Raw genomic sequence first — 22,143 nt, 5'->3', positions numbered from 1 at the left:
ATATGGGTTAACTTAAAATGTAGGAGCTAGTTAATAATAAGCCTGAGCTATTGGTAATAAGTAATATTAAGCCCCTGTGTAGTAATTTGAGAAGTGGCTTCTGAGTATCTGGGACTGAGTGGCTCCAAAACAGGAATCTTCTGCCTATAAGAAAGATGCACAGAAAGAGGGTACAACCTAAATATAGGCATATAAGCAAGGACTCCTTAAGAGAGAGATATGCTTACACATTTTAACACTAGATGTGTGTGTGTGTGTGTTTGTGTGTGTACGGTGTGTCTGTGTGAGTGTGTGAAATTTTTGATGGTACCTGAAGTTACATTAGAGCTTTTAAGAAAAGTTTTTCACTTAGTAAATTAAAGCACAGGGTGATTCCTAAGGAACATGGCACGGTATCATGGATGGATGTAATAAAACCTTTGGTCACATGACTCAAAGAACTCCTCACTAGACTAGGTCACAAGCAAGCTAAGGCAAACATTTGACTGTGAACAAGGTTCTTAATTTTATTTGTGAAATTCTTTACAGGTTCATAGCTGGGAAAAGAATAAGGCTCACTCCAGGAACTCCTTGGGCTTCCATGCAATTCTCTGACATTTTAGCATTCTTATTTGAAATATCTTTTTTTTTAAAAAAAAAAGAAGAGAATACTATCTGTCTTTGTGTAGAAAATGTTCCGTGACCTTCTTTAGTTGTGTTGAAATTCTTGTCCCTTAGCCTGTGATAGCCTTTTCCAGATGTCTGAGTGAAGGGCTGTGATCTTTTCTAATAAAAATATCACCATGGTGGGTGTACAAGTTTGCACTCCCATCACCAATGGGGGAATGTTTCCTTTGCTCCAAATCCTATAGCACAAGTGTCATCAGAGAGGCTTTATCCAGCAACTGATGGGAGTTGATACAGAGATCCACAGATGCATAGACCCAGACATTAGGTGGAACTTAGGGAACTATTATAGAAGCCAGAAGGGTCAAAAACACCAGAAAAACATGGCTCACAGAATCAACTAAGCAGGGCTCATAAGGGCTCACAGACTGTGGTAACATCAGGGTCCTTGTATGGGTCTAAGCTAGGTCCTCTGCATGTTTGTTACAGTCGTGTAGCTTGGTATTCTTGTAGGACTCCTATCAGTGGGAGTGTGGCTGTCTCTGCTCTATTGTCTGCTCTTGGGACCCTTTCCCTTCTATTGGGTTGCCTTATCCAGCCTTGATATGAGGGTCTGAGCCTAGTCTTATTGCTTATTCTTATGCTATGTTCAGTTGATATCCCTGGGAGACCTGTTCTTTTCTGAAGGGAAATAGAGAAGTAGATCTGAGGGAGAGGAGAGGTAAGGGGAACTGGGAGGCATGGAGAGAGGGGAAGCCTGTGGTCAGTATGTAAAGAATAAATAATTTTTTAAAATGAGAAAGAACCTTAAAACGAACAAATAAATAAAATGTCACCACTGGAGGAAACTTGGTGAAGCATCCAAGACTTCCACGTATTATTTTTGGGACTCTCTGTGAATCTACAGATTGTTTTCTTTTGAGAGAGACTTACTGTGTTATGCAGACTGGACCTGGACTCAAGATCCTTCTGCCTCTGCCTCATGAGTGTCTGAAATTATGGATTTAAAAATCTCCAACACATGTTACTTGGCATCTCATTTTCCCTCCTGGCTACAGGAAGTTGTGTCTTTGCTTCTCCACAAACTTTGTTTGCTGTCCCTGAAAGGGAATGGTATCAACTCAGGATCCCTGAGACCAAGCTCTTGGGACGGTTTTACTAGCCTCACAGAGACAAAGGGCAGGGATATGAGACAAAGATAAGAGGTGCTGGACAAGGGAGAAGGGGAAGAGAACAAGGGAGAGGGGTTAGGGATATTTGTCCCCAAGGGGCAATAAGGAATGCCTCTGAACAGAGAGGAGACAGATGTTGCCCGTTGGCAAATGTGGTTTATAAAGGCAAAAGGGGAAAGCCGTGTTAGGATGAGATATTTAATTTTGATTGAACATGTTTATTAGCTGAACCAAAGGGGGATTTTGATTGTTAGACTTTAATATTTAGATAGCTACACCTTGGTAGTCAGCCTCAGGAGGAGGGATTGGCCACATAAGGGAATAGGCCTTGGTGTCTAGCTTTAGGAATGTAATCTAATGGTTTTTAGCAAGGCAGAGGAGTAGGGGAGAAGGGCAAGGCTGCCACAGCCATGTTTGCCATGCTAGCTAGAGTTCCTCTAGGCTCCTCTTCTGCTGTCCTCGGTCATCATTCTTCACCACGAGACAACAAGCTCATCTCCCAGGCAGGAAGTTTGTAATGCTATGACACACACCTGACCAAAAGCACCTTAAGGAGGGTTATTTGTCTCCTGGTCAATCAAATAAGGGATGTAGTCTACCACAGCAGGAAAAGCAGGAGGTGGGTGGTCACTTTACATCCTCAGCCAGGAGGCAGAGAGAACAGTGTGGGTACTCAGCTCTCTTTCTTTTTCTTTTCCACCCTGGGATGCCAGCAGATGCGATGGTACAGCACATATTTAGGGTGGAATGTGCCTGCTCAGTTAGACCTTTCTAGGAGTAGGTTTGTTTCTATGGGGATTCAAAGCCCAGTAAAGTTGGCTATGAAGATTAACTGTCAGAGATATGGTAATCAAGCAAGACTAAATCAAAATTTTGTTTTAAGTTTTAATTATGTAATCTTTTAAAAAATTTTTTTGAGAGGGGTTCTCAGTGTTCACCCTTCCAATCCTTCTATATTTTTACATATTGTAGAAAAATTTAATGGTGCTGGGAAAATTGAATGTTCACATGTAGAAAAATGAAACTGTATCTATTAAAAACAATTCAGATTTGATCAAAGGGTCTGGAGAGATGGCTCAGAGGTTATGAATGCTTACTGCTCTTCTGGAGAACTGGGGTTCAGTTCTCAGCACCCACTTCAGGAATTCAGCATAACTCATAACTGTGTGTAACTACAGTTCCAAGAGATCCAACATCCTCTTTCAGTCCCCGGGACATCAGCACACGCTGCTGTGAGATATTTGTACACAGTGTGAATATGTAGTGCCATGACTGGTGCCAAAAAATGCTGAATGGTCACTAGCTAGGCCAAAGGTGTAGGCAGGACTTCCAGGCAGAGGGAGAACTCTGGGGAAAAAAAGTGAAGTCATCAGCCAGACTTGTAGGAAGCAGAATGGGAAGTACAGAGATGAGGCAATGCCATGTGGCAGAAAGTAGATTAATATAAATGGGTTAATTTAAGTTATAAGAGCTAGTTGAGAACTAGCCTAAACTAAGGCCAAGTTTTTATAACATAGGCATCTCCATGTTGAACTGGTGGCCCAGATGAGTAAGTATTGCTATTTATGGCACACAATGTGGGCTCGAATGTCCAATTAGGGCCTGAGAAAGCAGGCTCTTGGGTAGGCTTGGCACACAGAGGCATGGCTCTTTTAAGAGGCCCTGCTGTATAGCTGAGCTCTTGAGCATCTGACACTGGGTACAAACTCCTACTGCAGGCAGATACATCAAATTTCCAGGAATGGGGCAGGTAAATGTGGCTCTGGGGCTGGGTACATGGAGGTTAAACTCTCATAGACTCAAAGGGGGCGGAGTCAGCTACCAGTGTCACTCTGTGATGGTAGCCTAGCAGTTTAAGATTTGCCTCCCATAGTCAGAGAATGCTGCAAGGACATAGCTGCAGACAAGCAAAAAAGCTAGGTCCAGAGACACACACAAAAAACTAAAAAGGTACAATATGCTTTAAAGGTGCTTACGTGCTAAAGTAAAAAGGAAGAGGAGAGAGAGAGAAAAAGGAAATTGGTATAGTCATAAAAAATAAATAGTTTAAAGTAATAGTCTTTAAAGAGAGAGGAAAAGAATATAAAAAATAAGTCACATAAGGATGAAAAATAGTATAGCACATGGAGTTTGGACCTTTTGTGTTACTTTGTTAATTTTGAATTTTTAAAATGCTAATAAACAGAGAAGGGCAGCTACTAAGAGACGTTGGATTATGAAAGGGACTGCTGAATTAAACTAGTTTATATACTTTATAGATGTCCTGGTTTCAGTATGGAAGTTGAAAAATGTGTTGTGTTGGGGGAGAGGTTGTGTTTTTGTTCCCACAGAAACAAAAAAAAGCTATGGATTCCTTCAAAATTAATAAAAATTAAAGTTGACTTGAGGAGACCTCCTGAGGATATTGTCTACAGACATGAAGGAGGAGGCCAGGAAAGACTACAAGACAGGTGGCTTGTTATCTGGTCCCTCTGCATGGGAATAATAGCTCTGAGACTAGATGAGACATGATAAATCTTTCTGACTGCAGAATCCTCATGACATAATATTACATGCCATCTTTTCATATAGTATGGATAGACATTTGATTATATAGTCCAAACAAACTTAGAAAGCTAACAGATGCCTTTTACTTGTTCAAACATAGAACAAAATATCATCTTTAGCTGATTTGGGCACACTGCACATTCTATACTTGTGTTAATACAGATACATGTATCTGCTGAGAAATACAGCAAGCATCTGCAGAGGTAAATCATAAACTGGTTCTGTTTTGTGGGATCCCTATCTGGGATGTGGTGGATGTTTGATAGGACCCCAGTATTCTCCTGTCCTGGACAAATACAAGGCATCACCCACCGGCCTAGTTCTAATTGACTGGAAATTTTTCTCTGTTTCTCGAGGGAAGTTTTGTCTGTCTTGTTGGAAGTTGTATCTGCCTGGTTTGTTGGAAAGTTTCATCTTGTGTTTTGGTGTGCCCGTAAGTTTTGTTGCAAGCATGGAGCTGAGACAGATAGGTCAGATATTTTTGCTGTCTCTGTGCACCATCCGCCAGCCATCACTGCTGCCATGACTGCTTTTATGGCCAGGGCTCAGAACTTATTTCTGAGCTCTCTGGTCACTGGATTCCAGTTAGCAGGAGTTCAGATGTCTTTTGGGTGTGGATAACATTAAAAAGTTGTTTTATGCTGTCCTTTGTTGGAAAGCTGGCTCTGGAGTTGAGTTATAGCTCCATCTTCTCTAGACCCAATCATATTTAAAGGTTTCCTCTATGCCCTGTGCCAGTTGAGCCACCTGAAACTGTGTCAGGGAAAAGAAACCAAAGTAGAACAGCCAAAAAAATTAGACTTGGTTTATGGGAGCATTCTGTACTTCAAGATTTATAAGTTTACTTTATTGGATATGGTTAAAAGTCTGTAAAATGTGTGAAAAAAGTTAACTTAAAACTAGTAACACTGGGAGTTGATAGTTAAAAATCTATGTATATGTGATCTTAAAGGAACCATATGGCATGATTCCATTTTGGAATATAAGCAACACGTGGGTTGTCACCATCTTTAGGCAGCCACATGGCTGGCAGCTATCTTTGGTAGGGATGGAGATGGCAGATGTCATGTGACTTCACTGCCATCTTGATTAAAGGTGACCATGTGTTGTGGGCCTACCAAGGAGGCAGCAACAGGTCTCCAAGATATTTTGTATTAGGATGGATTTTTTTCATAATTCCTGCCCTGAAAACAAGTTTATGAAAGAAAATATTTAAAAACAATGACTGCTTAATGAAGTACTAAAGCTGTACCTCCGTTCCTTCATATGCAAGAATTTACTTTGTACTGTCAGCTATACTTTGTAACATGGGAGTAGTCCAGGTGATAATGGTTTTAAAGACATTAAGGGGTCATGGAGAATAGCCGAGCCTTGCCAATGTGTGGCATGGCTAAGAGTTCCCAAAGACAGCCCAGTTGCAATGAGAGACTTAAGTAGTTTTGAAAATTCTGATGCCATGTGATAGTCTCCAGAAGCACCAGCTAGAATAAAATGGAGCAGACAGGTATCTAGAAGGCAGGCTATGTTTATGCTGCTGAGGGTGGAGTCAAAGAAGTGATCCAAGGCCCTTGGGAAAACCCAAAGGATTGTGAATGAATCACAGACACTAAGTTTTGAATTGTTGCAATGTTGGAGCTTGGTTTTTCCTTATACAGATTGTGGCTGTTCCCTGAATTTTCCCTCTTAAAGTTTGTTTTTGTTTTTGTTATTTTTGATATTGTAGAAGCACACAGGTGAGAGATTGCAAACTTTTTAAAGAGAAAATTTTGGAGTTTTACAGAATTCAAACTTTAAAACTGATTTTTGAAGAAGGAACAACTTTAAATATTTAAATTCATAAGGCTATGAGACATTTTAAGTTTATTAAATGCTTTATATCATTAATATTTGAACTTAAAAGTAAATAAAAAGCTAAAAATTAAAACCATAGCTGTGAGCAACAAATACTAAACACCAGAAACTGGGATGTTCCTGTATTATAATCCAGCAAGACAAATACCTAAGCAGTCTGGGAAAGAGCTGGAGCACCTTCTCAACCTATGGATCTTGACCATTTGGGAGTTGGAAGATCTTTTTACAGGGGTAACCTAGGACCACTTGTATGCTGGATGTTTGCATTGATATTCATAATAGCGGTGAAAGTGTAGTTGTTATATAGTGGTAAGAATGATTTTTATGGTTGGGGGTCCACATAATAAGGGGCAGTGTGTTGAAGGGTCACAGAATTAGCAAGGTTGAGAACCACTGGATTAGAGAATGTTTCTCCTTACCTAGGATCTATTTATGTATACAAATGTGTATTTAGCCTCCTTATTTTTGCTAACTTTGTTAAGCTTAAGCTATTTTGATAAACTGAGTCATATAAAAAAACTTTTATATTCTGTAATGGTGCACTATAAAATGGTCAGGGAATTTTCCAGTCCCTCTGTGGACTATTTTTAAGAGTTAAAAGTTTTATTTTGATATTAAAAAGATTCAATTCAGAAATTGTAATTTTGTCAGGCTAACTTGTTGTAAACTGTTAAAGATGATTAAGACATGCAAGTCAATAGTCAGTCACCTCATAAAGGATCATACTCTTTAATGTGTTCAGAACTAAAATTGCAGTCATGCTAAGCACTAATGTAATTAATTATAGGAAAAAAAGATGTATTTAGCCTCCTATATGTATTTCCAAAGTTAAGCCTAGGTTTGTTTAGCTCAGACATACTTAATAGATAATGATCCTCAAACTTGTCTTAGATTTGGTGAATATGACATTTTAAATGTTTAGTGGAAAGAGTTTACTATGACAGAGACCCCCAGCCCCTAACAGTGACCCAAGGTCTCCAAAGAAGATGATGAGGGCACAATGATGAGTCCACTTGGATTATGTTAATAGTAACCACTAGGCAATGCTGCACCTGCAGCCAGGACCTGGCCCAAACTTTGGTCAAGCAGGACAATGGAGAGTTGGTTATTGCACTTTACCTAGGTAAAGTAAGGTCAGTACCCTATATGCTCTTTCTCCACAGAAAAACTTCTCAGCTGGGCCTAGTGGCCATCAACTGATGCTGTTGTCCTGGTACCTTTGCCCCACAGAGGGCATGGAGACCACAGGAGCCTGGGGTGACAATCTAGGCAATGGACTAGTCTGTCATTTTAATTGATACATAGGTCATTTGGATTGTACTTTGATGTGGGATTCCCCTTTGTTTGCTGTGAATATGTTTTGTTAATGAGTAAAGCTGCTTTGGTCTTATAGCAGGGCAGAATAGAACCAGGCAGGAAACTACACTGAATGCTGGGAGAAAGAATGTGGAGTCAGGGAGAAGCATGTAGCTGCTGCAGGAGATAGACTCTGGACACCAGACAAAACCTTGCCAGTAGGCTAAAACCACCTGGCTATACACAGATTAATAGAAATGGCTTGATTTAAGATATAAGAGCTAGCCAATAAGAAACGTGAGCTAATAGGCCAAGTAGTATTGTCATAATATAGTTTCTGTGTGATTATTTAGGGTCTGGGCAGCCAGGAAAAGAACACGCTGTCTCTGCCAATAATATTTTCTGTTATAATTAATTCTTTTCAAATCTCTGATGGTATTGATGATTAGGCTAACTATAGATTTGTCAGTTTGGCAGCAGCAGGCAACAAAGTTTCTTCCCAAGGCCACTTTGTTAGCTCACTTCATATGTAAAAATTAGGCCTTGCTTTTTCTAGAGCCACTAGGTCTCCTGTAGAGAAAAGGAAGGCAGGGTTGCCTTGCTAACAGGCTTCATATTAAACTATAAGCAGGTTTTTGATGTAACTTTCCACTAAAGGAACACGATGTGCAATGACTATTCTCAGTAATAACTATTGTGTCTCTGGTAAATGATTAGATGGAAAGAAAAAGGGTTAAAGTCTATACAAGTTTCGAGGGTCAAGAAAATGTTTTAAGATAATAAAGGTCTGAGGCTGTGAAAGCTTAAGTAAGTTCTAAGGGTCTCAGAAGGTGACTTAAGAAGCAAATGCAAGCCGGGCGGTGGTGGCGCACGCCTTTAATCCCAGCACTCGGGAGGCAGAGGCAGGCGGATCTCTGTGAGTTCGAGGCCAGCCTGGTCTACAAGAGCTAGGTCCAGGACAGGCTCAAAAAAAAAAAAAAAAAAAAAAAAAAGCAAATGCAAGTTGTAAAGATATTTGAAAGTTATTTAAGGTATATGAAAATGAGAAACATTTCAGAATTATTTCCCCTTCGATGCTATTGTTACACTAAGATTTCAAAAGTTCAGAATTGTAATATTGTTCATTGGAGTTCTGATTAATGGTAGAGCACTGATTATTTATTGTTCAGTCACAATCTCAAGATTTTGAGATTTTTTCTTTGCCCTCCCCCTTGGTTGTCTTCTAAGTATAGACTTAAAGGTGCTTCTCATCAGGCTAAAGATATCTCTTTCCAATTTATATCTGGCCCTCTGACCAGAGGAAAATATGTTCATACTTTTTGACTCAAATCTATAACTTTTGCTAGGATTCAAAGGTGCCTATTTCAGCTGTTCTACAGATGCCTGTTACCTGCTTTTTCTACAACATGAATTTCAGTACATATTGGCAATGCAATATATCTAACATGTTTATCACTTTTTGTAAACTTTTTTTTTTTTATGGAAGCTTCAGAGAATCTAGGGAGTCATAAGACTTGGATCTACCTTTCACAGGTTAAATGGACTCCAGATAAGTACAATAAGTACAGTCTAAATTTCCCCACCTATCTATTACTGAGGATGGATCTCTATCCTAGTCTTGGGACTGCTCCCTTTCCATTACTAAGATTATGGGCCTGAAAGTTCCAAATGTAAGATTTCCCTTTAAGTTCCCATTATCTGTTTCATCAGATTTTCACTTGTCTGACAGACACCATCCAGGAATCAACTGCTCAATACAACCTGCTCCAAATGACTGCAAGCCCTGGATTTGCTGAAAACTGATATAGACCAGTCCAGCCAATGTGATTGTTTCCTTTCTCTTCAGCTGGGTCAGCTAACCAGATGCTGCTGCTGAATATCCCATTTCCTGAATCCCCTTCCAGCCTTTGACTAGCATTTCAGCCTTCCAGGGCCTTGACAACAACATCCTAGTTACAGCAGGAAGTAGTTACAGAAGAGAGTACATGATCCCTCTGTCCTCTAACAGGCTGGAATGTTAGATCAAAAGGTTACTCCCTGGCTTAGGAGACAAAATAGCTATCTATAGTGCCTACTAGTATACCAGGAAAGGTACCAGTTAAAACAAAATATACCTAGATCTATTAAGAGGTAGATTCATTGGCTGAAATAGTTCTACAATATGATAGGCTACTCAGCCTATTCTGAACAGAAGTTATTGTATAACTTTAAGAAAAAATTGTGGTTTCTATAAAAACCACTCAGGAATCATTAAAAATAATGACTTACTAAAAAATAATTGCAGAAAAGGGGATTTGAGATGAAATAACTGGTCCCCATTCTCATTTCCAGGTTCCTTCTAGATGGTAACTCTGCAGCCATCACAGGGCCTTTGGCCCTTCTGCTTCTTCTAATTGCTGTTGTCTCTTGCATCAGTGATACTTTAACTAGATTAGATGATAATTTCTGACTGGGTACCATTAACTGGATGGTTATTATATTCCAGTGTAAACAGGTACCCATCACAGAGCCAAGGATTTGATTCGGGATACCACTCAAAGGAGCAGTGTGAAAGCCAAAGTTACATTGCTGTGTCTAATAGATCCATAAAACAAAAATACCTTTGATCTGCAAGTCCCTTATCCAAGGGCAGATAATTTCTAAAATGCTGGAGGCTATTGTCTATGGGAGATAATAAGCCACATGTTTTCACTCCCCTAAACAAGTATATTTGACCCAACTGCACCAGATGTGCGTGATCACATGTGGGTGGGAAGTTCACAGGCAGGAAATGCATCAGGATGCATGCTTGCTCCCGACTGTACCTGATGGGAAATACTTTAAACCTCTGCAAACCATGACGTAGGGCCATTTTCTCAGAGACCAGAAATGGACCTGGCCAGAGAGTCTATCAACCTGGCCAGTATTTTATTAAAGTTTGTTTCAAATTTGACTTTGAACTTTGGCAGTGGTCTTATTCTTGACAGGTGGGATTAACAGTACATGTATAACTTGCACACACACACACACACACACACACACATATATATAATATATTATTTTTGAAAATAAAAAATATTATTATAGCTAAAATGCCAAAGGCCATGCTTCCTGTCACCATGGAAGCTAAAGAAAAGAGCAGAGATGGGATCTGAACACTTTAGTTGTGCTTTATTCCAGTGGCAATCTGAAAAGGTGTCAGTTAACACTCTCCCCAAACATCTTATCACATTTAAAAAGCAAATTTATGGGGAATTAAACAAAGGCAGTTAATCATTCACACTCAAACTTGTCCCCACAGTGAGGTGATTGCCACACTGCTGGGATTAGTGATCTTGATGCTCTCATTTCTGGATCCAGGCCCTTCCTGCAATGTCGGGTGGTGTAGGAGGTCCTTCTGTATTTGCGTTGGTTTCATTGGTTGAATAAAGAAGCTGCCTTGGCCTTTTGATAGGGCAGCCCTTAGGTGGGTGGAGTAGACAGAACAGAATTCTGGGAGGAAGAAGGCAGAGTCACAGAGAGCCACTATGGAGTCGCTAGAGTCAGACATGCTGAATCTTTCCCGGGAAGCCATGACCTTGCAGTGACATGCAGATTATTAAAAATGGGTTGAATGAAGATGTGAGAGTTAGCCAATAAGAGGTTAGAACTAATGGGCCAGGCAGTGATTTAATTAATACAACTTCCATGTGGTTATTTAAGGGGTTAAGCTAGCGGTCGGGGGGGGGGGGATGCGGCCTGCTCCTCTTACTACAGTTGGGTCTGCTTAATGCCACATGGTAATAATTCTTTGTACTTTTCTAGGTGCCTCCTAGACTGGAGAGTTAATTCAGAACAAACAAGCTGTTAATAATGTATGTGTACAGACTGACTCAAAACAAAGCAACAGTTACTAGTATATCTGTACAGATGTACAGATTCATGTCTTAGTGTGTGATTCAAAGCACTGTAATAACCTGCCCCTGTTATTCCTTCCCCTATATTACTGTTGTCTCTGCAGGATCTGTTTTCACATGAAAGATGGTAACCTGTCAGCTGCAAGAAAGTTTTCTTATCCATAGGAAGTTTTCTGACCAAGACCCACACACTCTATAATAGGCCTTATGCAATCATGAGCAGTTATGACAAAATAGATAAGAAGCAGGAAGACTAGGAAGGCTTCCGTTGGCCTCTGAGACTTGGGAGGGAGACAGTAAGACTCATTCTCCCTTCCTTATATTAGAGATAATTTCATTAATTATACTAGCCTTTTTGTTGATCAATTGAGCATTGTCTAACTGATTAAAAATGACAGTTTCCTTTAAACTGTTTACAACCATGAGCTTGCCTGAGTAACAATCTACCTCAGCCTGCTTTTCTTCAGTGGCTTCCCAGGCTTCCCAGACATGACTTAACTCCTGTCTGACAGTCCCAGAACCATGGGATACTGTGTCTAAGACTCTGGTCATTGTGGGAGCCAGGTACCTCAATTCAGCTTTCAGGAAGCCTACCATCATTGGCATCATGAGGACAGTCAGAGAAGCGCACTCCCTTCTCCACACATCACTTTCTGAGATGTGTGTATTGTAACCCTTTCTATGCTGCAGCCTCCCCCGCCCTCCTGCCCCCAAGCCAAGCTGTTTGTAGACACGAAAGAGTAACCTGTCTTCCTGTACAGCAGGAACCACCCTGTGGGTCATTTGGCCCACAGCATAGACTACGGGAGTGAGAATCACATCTCATGAGGGTGCTTTCTGCGAGATCTACACAATCTCTAGCACGCCCTGTGAAAACAACACACCCCAACTAAAGATGTCAGAAAAAGCCATTGGCTTATTTTTTTCTGGAATAAAGTATAACTTCATAGATCCTCAAGGTGTGTGCTGTCACCCATAAGACACAATGTAGAAACCTCCCCCCACCAGGTATAGAATTCTCCTGTTCTCATTGTCCCACCTCTACTTCCTGTCTGATTGTCCCACCTATACTTCATGCCTAGATACTGGCCAATCAGCGTTTATTTAAAACATAATTGACAGAGTACAGAATTGTCCCACACCAGTCTACAAGTAATAATTTCCTCACCAAGGATTTAATAACATCTCAATTCAAATGAATAATTCTCTAATCCATCTTCCCAAAGTGTCATTACAGACCAAAATATATTTGAACTCTTTTGGTTTTGATATTATAGTAAAATCTACTTGCCAATTCTCAAATGGATGTTGTCCCCACTATTGTTTTAAGTCCCTTTGGTTTGGGATGGGGGAACAGTTTTTCTGATAAACTGCACAAAGCTGTCCTACTACAGCTTCAGACAGCCTGGAGCCTGTAACTTATTGCTAAGTGTAATTATTTGTAATGTTTCTCCCAAAGTTGATAGATTCATGCAATTGCTTAACAACTACATTTACTAAATGGACTGGAGAGAATTCTTTCCTTTTTAAAATTTCTTCTGTGGTTTTATCATTTGGATTCAGTAAATTCTCATCAAATAGTCAAAAAAACTGAAGTAGAATATTGAGGTCCAGTTTCAAACCAGCAAAGTAGAGCAATGAGTGGCATGACATTGTGGGATTTCCCAGTCTCCTTAGCTGTTTTGTCTGGCAGGTCATGTCTGACTACCAAGGCAGCACCATCATTCTGTGGTCAAACACTGTACAACTGATGCCTGCTTAAGACTGTGCCAGCTTCCAGGTGTCTAAGAAGCCCTGTTGCATACTTGGCATCTCTCTTATTAGATTGACCTATCCCTTTTCTTTCCAAATAGAACTGTGAACACATACAACCTTGAAATTATACCCGGGGTCAGTGTAGCTATTGGCTGGATTCTCTGCTAACCATTCAGATGGAAGGCAATGGCACGAGTTAAACTTTCTGGGCAGACATCACTGGAGGTAGCTCTTTGGCCTTGTTGACTTTGTTTAGAGTACTAGTCCTTCTTCCATGTTGGTAGATGTAGCTGCTTCCATCAGTGTACAGACGGCTTTTGTCAGGACCGATTCTGTAAGTCAAATCTACCAGAGTAGATTTCATTCATTATTTTGGTGGACTTGTGTAATAAAGGCTTCCATTTTAGGCCCAGGAGGAAAACTGCTAGGTTTGTCTTCACATCATCATGAGGGATACAATGGGATTATTAGGTAGGACTGCTTGATATTTTCTCACTGATCTACAGTGATCTACAAATATATATATTGGTTCTAAGATGGTCATCACTTGGTGTAGTACATCTATCACAGTGGCCTTGGAAGAACTCTTCTGCTTCCTGTAAGAATTCACATGCAATGACAGCAGCCTCCTCTTTCAAAGACTGTTAATATTACTGGATCCATTCCAATAAATTCCATTCAGATCCCTGCAAAACTTTCTAAATGGGTTTAACCCACAAAGCCAAAGGTTGGCATCCAAATTCTATAGCAACCTGCCATGCCTAGGGAATATCCAAAATATTATTAGAAGGAGTTTTCTTTTATGTAATTGTCTATTTCTAGTCCCTGATCAGCCATATCTTTTTTCTGCTTCAAAGAGGAAACCCAAGAATCTCAGGGAAGTTTTTTGCTTCTCTGCCACATACCCACAGGCAGCCAGATGATTAAATGCTCTCTGGTGTTAGTTAAGGGTTGCTGAATGGAATTGCTAATTATCAACAAATCACTGATAAGCAACTCACTCCCTTTCAATGCTAGATCTCTTATCTCTCCAAAAGTTATTGAAAAATTCTTAAACTCCTGAGATAGCACTGCCCAATAGAATTGATTTTTTTCTTTTACTTTTTATGTGTATGGCTGTTTTGCCTGCACTGCTCTGTGTAGTACCCACACAGGCCAGATGAAGGCATCAGAAGTCCTAGGATTGGAGTTACAGACAGCTATGAGCCATGTATGGGAGCTGTGAATTGAACCTGGGTCCTCTGGAAGATCAGCCAGTGTTCTTAACCACTGAACCATCTCTCCAGATCCTAGATTTAGTGTTTAAACTGTTAGTCTGGGTTCTGTCACTCAAAGGTGAACAGAGGCTGTGATTCTGAGTCAACTGGGATATTACCAATGTGTTCTCTAAGTTCAAACTGAAAGTCAGAAATGTCTCCCAGAATGCCCTGGGTCAATTGGTATAGGTAGGAACAATATCAATGTACAAAATCAGCAATGACTCACAACTCCTAGGCAAAAGAGTGCTTGTCAGCATGGGGTTTCTTCAGTAGTAATGTGAGCCTGTTATTAGGGAGGCTGACAAGGTCTAATAAATTCATACATTGGAAAAAATTAATTTCCAGATTAATTTCTTTTAGGGCTTCCCTGTGTGTGGAAGACTGAATTTCACTTTGAATTTAGGAGTGTCTCTCAGACGAATCCTCATTGGAAAAGCTCTTATAGTCTTCTGAGGTTCCAACTACAACTAGATTTATCTGGGCCAGTCCTTCAAGTCATATAATCATCAAGCTGCTTCTTGTACAGCTTCAGAATGAATTGCCAGGTGTGTTCTGGAAGAACCTGTAGAGAAATTGCCAGTCTTCAGGAGGGAAAAATATATACATAATTGTGCCTACAGCTTAGGTGATGGATCTCTTCCTAAAAGGGTATTGGACAGCTGGGAATGTAGAATTCATGACTCAATGTGGGGATTCCAGGTAGGTAGGGAATCGGTGATCAGGATGAAGTAAGAATAAAACTCGGTTTAGTTCCATTTTATTGTAACCAGAGCTGGACCCGAACTTCTAGAGTCTGGCCCAGATTATTTTCCTTTAGCCACATTTAAACACAGCGTATTTTTTAGGAAAGAGTAGTCAGATAACAATGAACTCAGTTCCAAGTGCACAGCAATTTAAGACATATTTGCATTGAGATTCCTTACAAAGTACCCCTGGCTTCTTTCACAAGAATTGGTGCTGTTGACTCAGAGATAGTACTCACAACTTGGAAGCTAGGAAGCTTGGCTGAGGTAAACATAATGCCTGAGAGAGTCAGGGCTGGCCTAGCTCTAAGATAGCATAGAAGTCACTTTAGGCTGTTGCAAAACACAAGTGACATCACTCATTAGAATAGGGTTAATGACCTAAAAGCAATGCTCAAGGTTTATGAGAAAAGGATCTGAGATAAGTAAATTCTGGGAGATGAGGGCGGAGTCTATCTTGTCAGAGAGCAAAGCATCACCAGGTTGTTAAACTTCATCATTCCTGGGATTTCAGGAAGAGCAGCTAAGATCATTCCATTGAAGAGGTAAGCTGTATGTTTAACTTTCCTGCACAAGGCCTTTTGGCCCCCTACATCTTCCCATTTTTAAGTTTTTAAAGAAAATATAGTGGCTGTTATAGAGGTCATGGTTGAATGCATCACCTCTATGGCTGGTCTAATTAATATAGGCAAGCATAAGAGAATTGTAAGAGCAGCTAACAGAGAACCAAGGAAATGGGAGAATGACCTTAGCCATGGGGGACCCTCAAAGGACAGTGGAGAGATTTTTGTCTGTCTCTTTGTTCACATCATTAATTTGACCATCAATAGCCCAAGAGAAATCTGACACTTTAAAGCAACATATGACAGGAAATTGTTGGCAACCAGGATTACGCTTGAGCAACAAATAGTCTGTAGTAGTAGCTATACTTTGGAAAACTGTGGTCCTCAGTTCACCCATCTCTTAGTTGATTTCTGCTAATGTTTTTTTTTTTCTGTAATATTAGTAGTTTTACTCATCATCCAGGCTATTTTAGAGACTTCCCTTTCCATTCAAGTAACTCTTTCTGGTATAGGCATTAAAAGCATAAAAATAATCCTTAGCATGGCAAAAGAACAGCATACTATCCCCTACTACAGGTTGTAGTAGAAGAGAGCCCTTTGTTGGTCCCTGGCTGCTCAGTCCAGAAAGCCGTCATTTCAAAATGGCGCAGCTTTTTTTTTCTGCTACTGCTGAGACAGGAAAACCTCTCTTAAAGGAACTGCGGCACACCACCATCAAACAGCAAGAAACTGTGTTAAACTCTGTATTTTTGTGTCAAGAATTCCTTTTATATCCCCCTAACAAAAGGCATTTGGATTCTGCATTGACAGGCTGAGAGTTAATGCGTGATATGGTTAGTAAATATAACAGCATAATTTGGGGGTTGGTCATACAGTGTCTCCATTTCCCCTAAGACTCAGCTTGATGAGCTAGAGTCTTGATGCTTCCCCAAGTCATCAGTTCACTACTTTTCTTGGGACATCTTCCTTTTATGGATTTGCCATCTGCCCTCAGAGGTTTCATTTATCTAGTAGTCCTGGTTGGGTGCTTCAGATTAGGAGCCATCTGAAACGCTGTTCATTTAAAGACATATGCAGAGTCTGGCCTCCATGTTAACAGAATACTGGGTTCTTTCTTTTCATTTAGCATTTGCTTTAGGTTCTGACTCCTTAGGACAAAAATGCTTTTGGGGCAACATGTGGTGATAGAAGTGTATATAACCTCTTACCCCTTTTTAATTTTTAAAAAATTTGCTAATTAAGTATTAGATGGTGTTTTATAAAGGCTTTACCCTGTATGTAATAAGGGACTTTAGCATGATTGATATTAAAATCCCTTAAGTTATTTGCTAACTTAAGCAGAAGAACCATTATTAACATTCAGTTGTAATGAGAGACCTAGGAAGAACACACACAGAGTTATTTGACAAAGTCAAATTCCAGGTTAGCTATAAAGCTGTTTCCTGGAGCTCCCAGGGCCTCATGCCATGCATGGGCATGTGTTCTGTAGCTGACTAGTTAGGGAGAGGCATTGTGCATGCCAGTGGTGAGTTTTAGCACTGATCTCTACATACCTGATAGCATACAGGGTCCAAGGACACAGATGGCCATGGTTTCAGGAATCAAGGTCCATTCATTACTAATTCCACACTAGAAGCTTGGAATAAAATAGTCTTTATACTAATGAAAAACACCTTTAATAGGGATAGGCTTCTGTGAGCTTTCTTTAATTACCTCCCTGGACAGTGTCTGATCATTTATCCTGTAAAATAAAAAACCCAAGCAGAATATATTTAATTAACAATGGTTATTAAATTTTTTAAAGATTTAAACTTAAGGCTATAAGATTTGAGATCTTGAAAATTCAGGGCAGTTTTAATTTTGGGATTAAGACTCTCTCATTAGCTAATAGGATATTTAGAAGTACCTGAAAAATAATCACAGAAAGTCCTGAAGGAGAAAACAATTAAATTTTTTTAATGTGAGCATGAACGTTTAAATCCAGCTGAAATTGTAAATGCAAATAAAAAATATGAATAATATCCATGCCTAGCAATTCCCTGGAGGAAGCACTCATCAGAGGACTTCAGTTTTTACTACATTTTATAGGCAGTGTGATGTAACAGATTCTCTGGCTGTACCAAATTAATTATAGGTTAAAAACAAACTTCAAAATGATCTAATTCTTACTGGCTGTGTTTTTGATTGAATGCCCTTTGGCCTCCAAGAGAATCTGAGGAACATGTAATTATATCTCTTCTTTGGTCATCATAGTATCGAGAACAATCATCTTTAAAGTGTTTTTGATTTCAATTTACTCCTCTTTGGTTTTTTAATCCATCTAAGTCTGTTTGCATTGTCATTTTAAAATTTTTATTATGTTGTACAAAAAGGTAAATTTAAAAATGAAGTTTTAGTAATAAAAGACAAAATAAAATTTCTTATTTTGCTAAGGCTGATAGCATATTATTGGATGGATGCATAATTTTACCAGGCAACCATCTATTAAGTATACCTGATTTCAAACTTTGTTTTTATTCATTTGCCTTGGGCTTAAACTTGAAAATACATAGAAGGCCAAAGCTTGTCTTTTTAAATTAATTATATTTGTATTTAGTATGACTACAAATTTAGTTTTGAGCACATTAAAAATCTGATCACTTATAAGGTGACTGAACATTAATTTGCATTTTAAAATTATCTTTAACAGCTTACAACAAGTTAGTAGTTTTTATAAGATGAGGATTTTATTGTTTTAGAAATGCATCTCGGTAGTCGGGGGTGGTGGGAGAAGGAGGAGGCAGCAAATCACTTATAAATGGCGCCCAAGCAGGACCCGAAGCCCAAATTCCAGGAGGGCGAGCGAGTGCTGTGCTTTCATGGGCCCCTTCTCTATGAAGCAAAGTGTGTAAAGGTTGCCATAAAGGACAAACAAGTGAAATACTTTATCCATTACAGTGGTTGGAACAAAAATTGGGATGAATGGGTTCCAGAAAGCAGAGTTCTCAAATATGTGGACACCAATTTGCAAAAACAGCAAGAGCTTCAAAAGGCCAATCAGGAACAATATGCAGAGGGCAAGATGAGAGGGGCTGCTCCAGGAAAGAAGACATCTGGTCTGCAGCAGAAAAATGTTGAAGTGAAAACCAAGAAGAACAAGCAGAAAACACCTGGAAATGGAGATGGTGGCAGTACCAGTGAGACGCCTCAGCCTCCTAGGAAGAAGAGAGCCCGGGTAGATCCTACAGTTGAAAATGAAGAAACATTCATGAACAGAGTGGAAGTTAAAGTAAAGATTCCGGAAGAGCTGAAACCATGGCTTGTTGATGACTGGGACTTGATCACCAGACAAAAGCAGCTTTTTTATCTTCCTGCTAAGAAGAATGTGGATTCCATTTTGGAGGATTATGCAAATTATAAGAAATCTCGAGGAAATACAGATAATAAGGAGTATGCCGTCAATGAGGTTGTAGCAGGGATAAAGGAGTACTTCAATGTAATGCTGGGCACTCAGCTGCTCTACAAATTTGAGAGACCACAGTATGCTGAAATTCTTGCAGATCATCCTGATGCACCCATGTCCCAGGTGTATGGAGCGCCACACTTACTGAGATTATTTGTGCGAATTGGAGCAATGTTGGCCTATACACCTCTAGATGAGAAAAGCCTTGCTTTATTACTGAACTATCTACATGATTTCCTCAAGTACCTGGCAAAGAATTCTGCAACCTTGTTCAGTGCCAGTGATTATGAAGTGGCTCCTCCTGAGTACCATCGGAAAGCTGTGTGAGGGGGCGTGCCCTCTCCCGCTCGTGCTTGGATCTCTGTAAACAGTTTGGTTCTTAGTCCTTCTCTTGTACAAATGATGTACTTTGAAGACGCGTTAGTGTATAACAGAATTGATGTTTGTTTTCTCTTTGATTTTAAACAGAGAAAATAAAAGGAGTCGCTGCTCCTTTTTCCTTTCTTTTTTTCATTTCAAAGTTTCTACCAGTGTATTCAGTGATGGACAGCAGAGGGACATTCTGTAGAGTGTTTTATTGCCTAGTTGATAAAGCTGCTTTTGAATGCTGGTGGTTCTGTTCCTTTGACACTACGCACTTTTATATGTGTTAATGCTCTATGACAAAATGCTCTGATTCCTAGTGCCAAAGGTTCACTTCAGTGTATATAACTGAACACTCATCCATCTGTGCTTTTTTTTTTTTTAATGGTGCTTAAAGAGCCCATCCTTTGCCAGTCATCCATGTTGTTCCTTAGGCATTTTATCTTTGCTTAATTGTTAAAGAATGGTGGCTTGTTTCATGGTTTTTGTATTTGTGTCTAATGCACGTTTTAACATGATAGACGCAATGCATCATGTAGCTACAGTTTTATGGAAAAGTCAATCTTGTAGGAGTTCTTTTTCAGATCTTCAATAAATTTTTTCTTTAGAAAAAAAAGAAAAAAAAAAGAAATGCATCTCTAAGTAAGTTTTTGTTAATCTGAGTATACCTTTATGACTTTAAGAATTTACCGCCACACAAAAATCCATTATAATCCAAAATTTCTTGAAGACTTGGCATTGTCTCCTGTCTAATAAACATAAGATTCAATTGTTTCGTTGAAAGTATCACCTCAGCTCCCTGACACCCTTTATACAAAGAGTCTGGAATGTCTGATTGGGGGGCTTCACCCCAACCCTCCCCCCCGTGGCATCTATTTTAGAATGCTGGATGGAAAGTTACATTTCAAAGCTCCCTCCCCTGGGAGTTGCCTCAGTTCAAACTCCACCTCTGAGAAAGCCCACCAAATGGTGACCCCTCGCCAGAGAGGGTCAAGACCACTTCTACAGGCTATTTAAACTGCCCCCTCCGAGAGAATGAACATGTGGTCTCCCGGTTTTCTGTGGTTGTTTTGGTCCTCCTTTCCCCATCTCCTTGTTTTCCCAGGGGTCACCTGGGAGCTCTGACATCTAATTCAGTCTGATTTGGTCTGATTCGGATTATTGTGTCAGTGGAGAGGCTTGTTGGTCAGAAAATACTTAACAACAATAATAAACAGAAGGCTTAGTAAGACTAAGTTTTACGAGTGTTGCCTTGGTTGGTTTATACCATGTGGAAATCTTAAGATGGTGGTGAATTACATGGCATTTGATCTTAGTAAAGATGACTCCCAGACACATGTTCTTTTTATCCTGATAAAGCATCGACCAAGATGAAGATAAGCTGTGTGGTTATTTTAAAAATATTAACATTTTAAACGTTATGATATAGCAGACCTAATTTTTTTAAAAACAAGAATTGAATCACTCTCACACACACATGTATAATATGCTAATTAAAATTACTTATGTATAGATTTAACTATTATCCTTTTGTTGATGGTTTTAAGTTAAATTTCTGCTGCAGGTTTTATAGATTTTGTAAACTATATACAATGAATTTATAAATCCTGAGATCAAGAGTTTATATAGAGCAGAGATACCTGTGTCCTCTATGTGCTAATTTATACATGAGGTCAGTTAATATTGAGCCTTAATCTTCCTTCAGGATACCCATTTTGGGTGAGGATGTGAAAACTGAGGATCCAAAGGTATTTATTATGACTACAGATTGATTCTTCTTTGTTCAAAAAATAAACTGTCACCTGTATTTAAATAAGTATCAGAGTCGGCTAAAATATTCAATAGCTGAGAAACATGTGAAAAAATGGGCAATTACAGCAGGCTTAGACTTGAGCTATATCACCTGGGATGGGTACAATCTCCGAGGAACTTGTAGAATTTGTATATAAAATATATGCTCCTTGTTCTTTTAAACAGTCATCTACAGAAAGCATTAAAAGCAATCTCTGTTAGATTTTAAAATCTATAGGATTTTTGGATAAAGCATTTGACAATATTCATGGAATATCTTTAAAAATCTTAAGAGGAAAAATTTTAGATAATTATCTGTAGATCCCTAGTAACGTGCTAATGCAGCCTGCCAATTATTATCAGTGTGAAAAAAAAATCATCCTGTATTTTACCTAGTGACACAATAATTTCTATAGGTTCTTTATCAGTGAGGAATTATTTCTGAGTTACCACTTTAGCAAGCACATTATTTAATAAGCTCATAACCTACTCTTCTTTAGATGTTACATTTGTTGTAGAATTTAACCAAGAGTTTCCAAATCCCTAGAAGTGATAAACAGATAAGAGAATATTCAATGATATGATGCAGTATTTTAAATTTTGGTCTTACCATGAAAGTTAAGCATTTGTTTAAGCATTAATTAGATGAATAAGAAAAGAGAGCATCCTCTGTAGAACGAATGACTAATACCTCTGGAAATTTAAACCGCATTGGCTTAGTGCTTTATCCCCCAATTGTAATTGTTTCTGTACTAGATGTTGGGCTTGCTTTAGTTTTTTCTCCCATGAAGGGACCATTGATAATTGAGTTATTTTCACTATGAGGGAAAACAAAACAAAACAAAACAAAAAACTCATTTTCCACAAATGAACATTTAAT

General features: G+C 39.2%; 1 protein-coding gene across 1 annotated transcript; it reads left to right on the top strand.

The window, feature by feature from the left end:
• The first annotated feature begins 18,421 nt into the window (after positions 1 to 18,421).
• LOC119807549 (mortality factor 4-like protein 1) lies at positions 18,422 to 19,718 on the top strand. The gene has a single exon (XM_038319567.1). The coding sequence runs from the start codon at positions 18,465 to 18,467 to the stop codon at positions 19,434 to 19,436; it is 972 nt and encodes a 323-aa protein (XP_038175495.1). The 5' UTR covers positions 18,422 to 18,464; the 3' UTR covers positions 19,437 to 19,718.
• Positions 19,719 to 22,143: the final 2,425 nt, after the last annotated feature.

This window comes from Arvicola amphibius, chromosome 2 (genome assembly GCF_903992535.2).
Source record: "Arvicola amphibius chromosome 2, mArvAmp1.2, whole genome shotgun sequence".
NCBI classification, from domain to species: domain Eukaryota; kingdom Metazoa; phylum Chordata; class Mammalia; order Rodentia; family Cricetidae; genus Arvicola; species Arvicola amphibius.
Note: the sequence above shows the minus strand (reverse complement) of the source record. Positions and strands in the feature narration are given on the sequence as shown.